Source organism: Equus quagga, chromosome 18 (genome assembly GCF_021613505.1).
Source record: "Equus quagga isolate Etosha38 chromosome 18, UCLA_HA_Equagga_1.0, whole genome shotgun sequence".
Classification (NCBI taxonomy): domain Eukaryota; kingdom Metazoa; phylum Chordata; class Mammalia; order Perissodactyla; family Equidae; genus Equus; species Equus quagga.
In genome coordinates this window covers 20,373,171-20,382,147 of record NC_060284.1, presented here as the reverse complement: position 1 = coordinate 20,382,147, position 8,977 = coordinate 20,373,171, and the positions used below count along the sequence as shown (strand labels likewise).

General features: G+C 38.8%; 1 protein-coding gene across 3 annotated transcripts in view; it reads right to left on the bottom strand.

Annotated features, from left to right (window-relative positions):
• Nucleotides 1-1,424: 1,424 nt before the first annotated feature.
• DNASE2B (deoxyribonuclease 2 beta) overlaps nt 1,425-8,977 on the bottom strand; it is a 97,944-nt gene continuing 90,391 nt past the window's right edge. For all 3 annotated transcript variants that reach the window (XM_046645042.1, XM_046645043.1, XM_046645044.1), the window contains 4 exons: nt 8,546-8,627; nt 5,805-5,966; nt 3,819-4,016; nt 1,425-1,844 (listed from right to left, as the gene is read on the bottom strand). In XM_046645042.1, the coding sequence (XP_046500998.1) occupies nt 1,504-1,844; nt 3,819-4,016; nt 5,805-5,966; nt 8,546-8,627 (783 nt within the window). In that variant the 3' untranslated portion in view covers nt 1,425-1,503. The remainder of the gene's footprint in view (nt 1,845-3,818; nt 4,017-5,804; nt 5,967-8,545; nt 8,628-8,977) is intronic.

The window sequence follows — 8,977 nt, the reverse complement described above, 5'->3', positions numbered from 1 at the left end:
GCAGTTTTATTTCTGGGCTTTCAGTTGTGTTCCATTGATCTGTGTGCCTGTTTTTGTACCAGTACCGTGCTGTTTTGATTACTATGGCTTTGTAGTACATTTTGAAGTCAGGAATTGTGATGCCCCCAGCTTTGTTCTTTTTTCTCAGTATTGCTTTAGCAATTCGGGGTCTTTGGTTGCCATATGTGAATTTTAGGATTCTTTGTTCTATTTCCATGAAGAATGTCATTGGGATTCTGATTGGGATTGCATTGAATCTGTAGATTGCTTCGGGCAGTATGGACATTTTAACTATGTTTATTCTTCCAATCCGTGTGCATGGAATCTCTTTCCATCTCTTTATGTCATTATATATTTCTTTCAATAATGTCTTATAGTTTTCATTGTATAAGTCCTCCACCTCCTTGGTTAAATTTGTTCCTAGATACTTTATTCTTTTTGTTGCGATTGTAAATGGGATTGTATTCTTGAGTTCTCTTTCTGTAAGTTCATTATTAGAGTCTAGAAATGCAACTGATTTTTGTAAGTTAATTTTGTACCCTGCAACTTTACTGTAGTTGTTAATTATTTCTAATAGTTTTCTGATGGATTATTTAGGGTTTTCTTTACATAAGATCATGTCATCTGCAAACAGCAAGAGTTTCACTTCTTCACTCCCTATTTGGATTCCTTTTATTCCTTTCTCTTGCCTAACAGCTCTGGCCAAAACCTCCAGTACTATGTTGAATAAGAGTGGTGATAGTGGGCATCCTTGTCTTATTCCTGTTCTCAGAGGGATGGTGTTCAGTTTTTTCCCCATCGAGTATGATGTTGGCTGTGGGTTTGCTAATCTGACAAAAAATTTTTAAAAACATATTACTCATTTATCAACTTTCTTTTGTCTTTTCTCACTGGATGAGGGGATTCAGATTCAAATTTCACCAGTATTTTTAAATGTCAACTCCATGTCAGGCTCTGTGCTAGGTGCTCAAACATACTGAGATATTATATCCATTTCATAGATAAGAAAACCAAGGCTCAGAGAGTTCAAGTGAATGTCCCAAGATCAGACAGTTAGTAAATAGCAGCTACAAGAATGACAAGGCTAAACAGTGAGAAAGAGCTTAAAGAGGAATATGACTAGATAGTATGAAGTATAGAGAGAGAGATTTTTTTTTTTACCACCAAAATGGTGGGGAGGTGTGAAGGAGATGAAATTTAATCTGTGAGATGGCCAGTCAATCCGTGAACAATTGAGAGTTGACTAATCTAGAACAAATGTTTTTTCTTTCATTCCTTCCATTCTCATTTTAGTTATATAATAGTTAATGTTTATGGCATATAAATGCAAATTAGATAAATTGCCACTAGTTGGAAGATAAAATGGTAAACATGAGAGAAAAGCATTTTATTTGATATGTAGACTATAAGTACATTCACAGCCTTTTAATATATAAAGAATGGATCTAATGGAAGAAGACATTGTCAATGTTCAAAACAATAGTACATGTTCTTTCACCAAGTTCAGTTACACTTCTCATAATACAAAACTAATCCTTGAAATGCTTGGTAAATAAGCTGATTCTGGGTACAAATGAATCCTCCACTTCTGAAGGCTTGATATGGGCTCCGATTTAAGTCTCCAATACATGTCCAGTGATTTTTGGTGCCCTTTTGGGAAATGCACCATTTGGCGTGATCCAGATGAGAACTGAAATAAGATTGTCTAGAAATTTTAATTGCTTTGACATTGTAGACATGGTAAGGAAGGGAGCAGTTTGAAGGAAGCTCTTGTCTCTTCCGCTGCCAGGTTTCTGTTAGCAAGTGAGTCTTCAACCATTGAGCCATCCAGGCTGCAAAGATGTCTAGAGTTTATAAGGAGAAAGATAGTGAGGTTGGTATTTATACTTAGATAAGTCCCTGAAAATATCCTCAGGAATGGAAATCATCATTCACTCCTGATATGTGGATGTCACAAGCACAATAATAACAACATAATTGAGATAGTGGATGGGAGAACATTTTGGAAATGCTAAAGTGATATGCAAATAAAAGTTATTATCATCATTACTATGATGATATTGGTGTCTGAAAATGTCTTCTGTTCCACACAAACAAGGGAGCAATATATATTTTTGTCCTGAAAAGACCTTTGGAAAGAATAAGGTTAGAGAAGTAACTAGGGCCTAGCTTCTTGGGATCTTTGCAAGTCGTGCTAGAATGTTTGGATTTTCCTGAAATCAATGGGGAATTTTTAAAGGAATGTTAGTGGGTGATTAATAGAAACTGATTATAATCATAAATATCAGCTGCCAGGCAATATGCAGGATGAATTGGGAAGGGTGCGTTAGATTGGAGATAGGGAAAACATCAGGTTGTCAGGATAAGTGTGATAATAAACACAGGCATGAACTATGGTGGTGGCAGAGTTTGGAGAGGATAGGATAAATATAAAAGTTATTAAGGACCTGGAACTGATTGATTTAGATGATTTGATAGAGGGGTAGGAAAAAGGAGGGATCTAGATTGCCCAGGTGATTATGTAGAAAAAGAGTAGATTTGTGGGAGATAATGATGAGTTTGGAATGTTGAATTTGGCGTGACTGTGCCACCTCCAAGTAGAAATATCCCACTCATCTGTCCGCACAGAGGTGTGAGATAGAGATCAGACTTGGAAATCACCTGAGTGCTTGCTGGAATTGCCCAGTCTGAGTATATAGAATGAGATAAGGAAGAGTATAGGCCCACATGGCAACCCAGTCACCTAAGGAGTAGACAGAGGAGGCAGACCAGGCAGAATAGACTTACAAGATGTGGCAGGAAGACCAAGAGACTGTATACTGCCAAAAATCAGTGAAGGGGAGTGTTTCAGGAAGGAAAGGGTTTCAACAGTGCCAAATTCTGCAGAGGCTATTTCTGTCCTGTTAATTTTTGGATCTCTAGTGCCTAACACAGGGCTTGGCAACTCTGAGGCATTCAGTACATTTTATTTAATGTATAGAGGAAGGAAGGAAGCAAGCAAGGAAGGAAACAGCAAGGTCAACTAAGACAGTCATTGGTGCCTAGGGAGAGATTGGAGTGTCTACAGACAGAGAAGCAAGGATATAGTGAAGGAGCATTGAGCAAGTGAAGGCCCTGAAGAGTTTTAAAAAGAAATATGGAAGAAAAGGAAAAACAGAGAGAGAGGGGATTTAGGATTGAGAGAGGGTTTTTAGGCATGTTTGAGTGCTAAGGGGACAGAGTTTGTAGAGTGGGAGGGTTGAAGTAGAAGAGAGAGAACAGATCAGGTGGATGAATTGAAGTATTCTGAGGCTGGGATAGGCTCCAGGGTACAGGAGGTGCACTACTTCCATTGGGATGGGAGAAAACCAGTACGAAGGAATGGAAATAGACAAGATTATTTTGTGTGCTATGGAAGTGGTTTCTCCCTGGTGATCTCTGTTCTCTCTGTGAAGGAAATAGTGAAGCTGAGAGTGAGGAGGCAGGGTAATGTAAAGTTTGTGAGAGTAAGGAAGGCTTAAAATAACTGCTTGGAGAATGGAAGAAGAGGGGTCAGCTGTGGTCCTGCACCCAACAGGGGCTAGAGACCGTGTTTTTACTGGCCTCTGGCTGGATGGTTGTAAGATAACTTTTGTGGTCAGATCAGCAACCCTGCTATTTAAGTGGAGCAGGTGAATGTTTGAATTGATCCTTGACTTCCCTTCTCCCTTTCCTTCCTTTTTCCTCCCTCTTTTTCAACTTGTCTTCCCCTGAATGATCAGAATATTTCTTCTAAGCAATCCAAAGTGAGTCCAACAGCAGAGTTATATAGCATATTGTTTACTTATGGTCTTTCGTACCGTCAAGAAAAGAATCAGACTTTGCAAAATGGACGAAGTTTTGTCCCTGGGCTGACTGCAGTGTGGCAAAGTGCTGGCCAGGGATCTCGGATGCACTAGACCTGGCGCACAGCTGGGGCATGTGAACAAGCTCCTGGTGAAAGATGGTAGGGATGGAACAGCTATAAACGTTTGGGTTGCAGACCAACAGCTGAGAATCTGAATCAAAAAACAATAAAGAAAAGTTGAGAATTAAGACCCAAATGGAAATCCTTGTTGATATTATAGACCTTGTTGTGAATTAAAAAACCAAACAAGGGGCTGGCCCCCTGATGTAATGGTTAAGTTTGGCACGCTCTGCTTCAGTGGCCCAGGTTTGCGGGTTCACATCCCAGGTGTGGACCTACACCACTCGACTGCCATGCTGTGGCAGCAACCCATGTATAAAGTGGAGAGGATTGGCACAGATGTTAGCTCAGGGCTAATCTTCCTCAGCAGAAAAAAAAAAAAAGACCAAAACCAAAAATATTCCCTTCATTAAGCTAATAACCTTCAAATAACTTTTGGTTAAAATAGCTGACACCTATTGAGCACTTCCTACTTTCCAGGCATTGTTCTATGAGTTTTACATGTGTTTACTAATTTAATCCTCACAGCAACTTATTATTAGGTAAGTTCATCATTATCTTCATTTTACAGATGAATTAACAGAGAATTTTTGTCCCATGCCCAAGATTATAAAACTTGTAACTGATGAAGCTGATATTCAAACCCAGGCAGTCTGGCCTTGGAGACCATGTTCTTTTCTCCTCTATGCACATATATAAAAGTAGAGCACTCCCATGCAGCAACCATTCAGCTTCAAGAATGATCAGCTCCGGGGCCGGCCCGGTGGTGCAGTGGTTAAGTTTGCATGTTCTGCTTCAGCGGCCCAGGGTTTGCAGGTTCAGATCCCGGGTAGGGACGTGACACTGCTTGGCAAAAGCTATGCTGTGGTAGGCATCCCACATATAAAGTGGAGGAAGATGGGCATGGATGTTAGCTCAGGGCCAGTCTTCCTTGGCAAAAAGAGGAGGATTGGCAGCAGTTAGCTCAGGGCTAATCCTCCTCAAAAAAAAAAAAAAAAAGAGATCATCTCCTCAGTATGCACACCTAATCTCTATGCTGAATTTGGCTGTCTAATAATTATATGAACTCCACTAGTTAGACTGGGGCTTGACTTGGTTCAGAAATCCTTGCCGTAAGATGAAAATTTGATGAAAAATATTTTCTGTTTCCTATATCTAGAGGCAAGTCACTCTTCACCACTATTTAGCAGCTTCCTCAGTAAAAAGTGATTGGTAAAAGAGTGTATCATGTTCTCCTCCTCCCCTAATGTGATTTTCCAAATCCAAGTATTTTGGGCTATTGAGCTTGAGATCTTAAAGGAAGATCATCTGTCTCAGAGGAGTGAGGTTGGTGACCTATAGGCAACATAAGGTCTGCACAATTTTTTTAAGTGAGATTGAGACCATATTTAAAAATCAGGATCTCTCTCTCTCTCTCTCTCTCTCTATCTCACACATACACACACACAACCTAGGTTTCTGGTTCCTCTGGAAAAAGATGGAGATCTGTAAGCATTAAGTCTGTGCTCCTGCAGAGCCACAATACGATGGAGCTGAAGCTTTTGAGGTTAGCTAGGGAGAATCAACATCCCAGTTTGTCACTGTCCCCACTGCCCATGAAACGTCCATCTGTCTATTTCACCCATTTTCGTTACCTGCCTGGCCCCTGTAGACATTAGAAACTACTGCCCCGATCAAGTTCAAAGACTTCATGGGAGGGCCAGGAAACCAAAGTCCAGTAAGTGAGCCTGCCCAAGGCTCACCTGGCAAAGCCAATAACAGAATGTATGTATCAGAGGGTCTATGAATAGAGAAACAAGTGAAGTGATAAATTTGTTAATGCATCTCCATTTCCCTTCTTCAAAATTGCTATCTCTTTTTGTACACACTCTAGTGTTACCTATTGCTTCATATTGGTTGTATTTGAAAGTTACACAGATTCCAATTTGTCCATTTCGTCTTCCTGTGGGTGGATAATCATAGCCTTCTTCAGGAATTGGAGGAAACCGGGGAATAGAATGAATCAGCCAGAACCCCTGGACTCTGTTCCACAGTAATAAACCTGACAAAGATACAATTAATACAGATAAATTAGAAAAACAAAGCTCCTTTTGAAAATAGAGTTCAAAGCTGCAACATTTAAGCCCATTTATACTTTAGGCTAATGTTATAGTAGGCTAATAATCACAAGGCTTATGCTCATTTTTCAAAGATTTCAAAATCAATTCAGGCACACATCACGTTGCCCCATTACTGATAATAAGCCACCGCAAAAGGGGATCCAGGGAAGCCACCCTGTGAAGAGTTAAGAGAAATTTCGTGTTGAAACCACAAGGAAAATTTGTTTTGGCAGAATGCAAATTTGCTAAATTGGAATTTGACCTTGTTAAACTATAGTCACCTGGTAAGCTTCAGATAATGTCTTCACTGCCTAAGCAGCTAAGCTATTTTCAAAAGCCAGCTAAAAAACAGAGTAGAAAGAGAAAATATCAAACGAAGGAATGTACTTGCAGTAATTTGTTGTAAGAAACGGATGCTCATTTTTTTGCAGAAGAGTCACCCAATTCCACAAACCCAAAAAAAGAGGCAAAGAGGAAAAAAAGGGAAGCCAGGCTAAAGCATTTCAGTTAATTGTGTTTAGTAAAAATCTCTGGAGCAAAATAACATGAAAGGCAGAAAACAGAAAGATTTTCATCATCTTGTGACATGGCAAGAAGAACTCTGTCCAAAAGGCGTCAATGACTATTTCTGTGTTTATAAATATGTCAGGATAATTTGGTATGCTAACTAGACTTTCCAGTTTGCATATGACCATGCAAACATAAAACTCATTCATTTGCCTTTTGTTAAATGGAAACCAAATGCCTGCCAATTATTTCTTCATCAAAGAACACGCCTTAAAAAAGCACACTATTGCTCTCTCAATAGATATAGAATCAATATGTGTGCTGAGGTGGAAAATATTCTAAGTTCTGTTGCCTAACAGAGCTGGATGACCTTCAGAAGCTCTCTTTTGCACAGATGGGAGTGCTATTTGTCTGAAATCCTGACCTCGTGGTACAAATGTCACAGGGTGTCAGGGCACCTTTTGGCAAAGAGAACTTCCCCACTTAACACCAGGTCCCACTCCCTTTCCAGTCTTTTCTTCAAGCCTTTGTAGCAACTAACAGGGTAGAGTGATAGTGGCAGTGGGAGTTTGTTGGAGGAGAGGTTGGAGAATGTGGTGGATTATAAAAATTCTTGGGATCCATGCAAATAGGACCATCAGGAGGGCAGCTTGGCTAAATCAAAAGTTTTCAATGCTTATGACATTTGACAGCCATTACAAATTATATTCTTAATCAGAGGTTGCAAACTGGCAGCCCACTAGCCAGCAGATACATAGTATTATGCTTGCAGAGTATTTTTAAAACTTTGAATTCCTTGCCAACATTTAAAAACTGGGAGATTTTTCACAAATAATAATTTTCAACATCTCCTGAAAAATTACATCCCGATAAGACAAGCTGAGTAGTAACTGCCCCTCTAGACCAAGTGTGCGCCCTCCAGTTCTCCAGGTACCTGCTGGCTCAGCCCACTTCACTTGCCGACATCACTTGCCTGTACCTGAAGACATTTGAGTTTGGAACCTTCTGAAGAATACTTGTTGCCATGGAAAGTTATTCATGATATATTAAGTTGAAAAATAGTCATTAAGTGGTTTTATAAAAATGTTTAAAAACAATGTATTATAGAAAAAATAGAAGGGATTAAGTGTGATTAATGGGTATTAGGATTACAGATTTTTTGTTTACTGACATGAATTTTTCTATAATGTATGTACATACATATATAATTTATAAATAGAAAAATACCAAAAGTTACTATAATAAACATTACTATAATATATAATAACAGTATATAACAAAATTACTATAATATAAAAAACTATTAAAAAATAATTATCAAGAATGTCTATATACATGGAACTATACAGTAAGATGAATAAATTTTACTCTCTGTAAATTATACTTCAATAAACCTGACTAAAATTTATGTGTACACACACACACACACACACACACACATACACATATAGATAGACTGGCTGATATTCCCAGTAGTCAGTACATGGATTTCTGCTATAAGGCATATATTAAAAAATATGTGGGGCCAGCCGCATGGCCCAGTGGTTAAGTTCATATGCTCTACTTAAGCAGCCTGGGGTTCGCTGATTCAGGTCCTGAGCACAGACCTATACACCACTCACCAATCCATGCTGTGGCAGCATCCCACATAGAAGAACTATAACGACTTACAAATAGGATATACAACTATGTGCTGGGGCGTTGGGGAGAAAAAAAAGGAAAAAGAAAAAGAGGAAGATTGGCAACAGATGTTAGCTCAGAGCCAATCTTACCCACCAAAAAGCAAAAAGAAAAAAGTTAAGAAATAAAATGAGATTTGTGAAAAGAAGATCGCCAAGTCAAATTACATAATTATAACCTGTGATATAGAAATATCATGCATTTTGATAGCTCAGAATAAACCATTAAGAAGAAAAGCTATATTTTTAGTGTGGAATATAAGAATATTCAAATGGGATGTTTAGGGAAATGTTGACTTCCAGTAGGAAAGAGAAATTAAGAGCCTTTGTCATACCTTTAGTGTGTCCATACTTTCTGCTATAATTCACAGAGTTAGGGACTCCATCGTTGTATATTAGATGAGCAGTGTTGTTATTCTGCAGGAACATATTAGGGTTATAATGGCATAAATCTTCCACTTACAAACTTTCACAACATTTCTACCAGCTAACCAGCCTACAATACAGAGCTTTCATTAATACACGTGAGAAGTCATCCATTCCCCTAATAGGCAGCTTCTCCATCAATATGAATTCTGCAACATGCAAGACGGGACAGAAGTTCCTTCTCAATCATACACGCTTTTGTCCTGTGTGACAGGACCCCTCCGCATTGTGATATGTTTGTGAGGGCCATATTCCAATTTCTCTTGGTTGTTTTGGACCCTTGTTTCTGATTTGGCAACCAGTGTATAACAAAGGAGTACTTAAATATTTGTTCAGGAAAT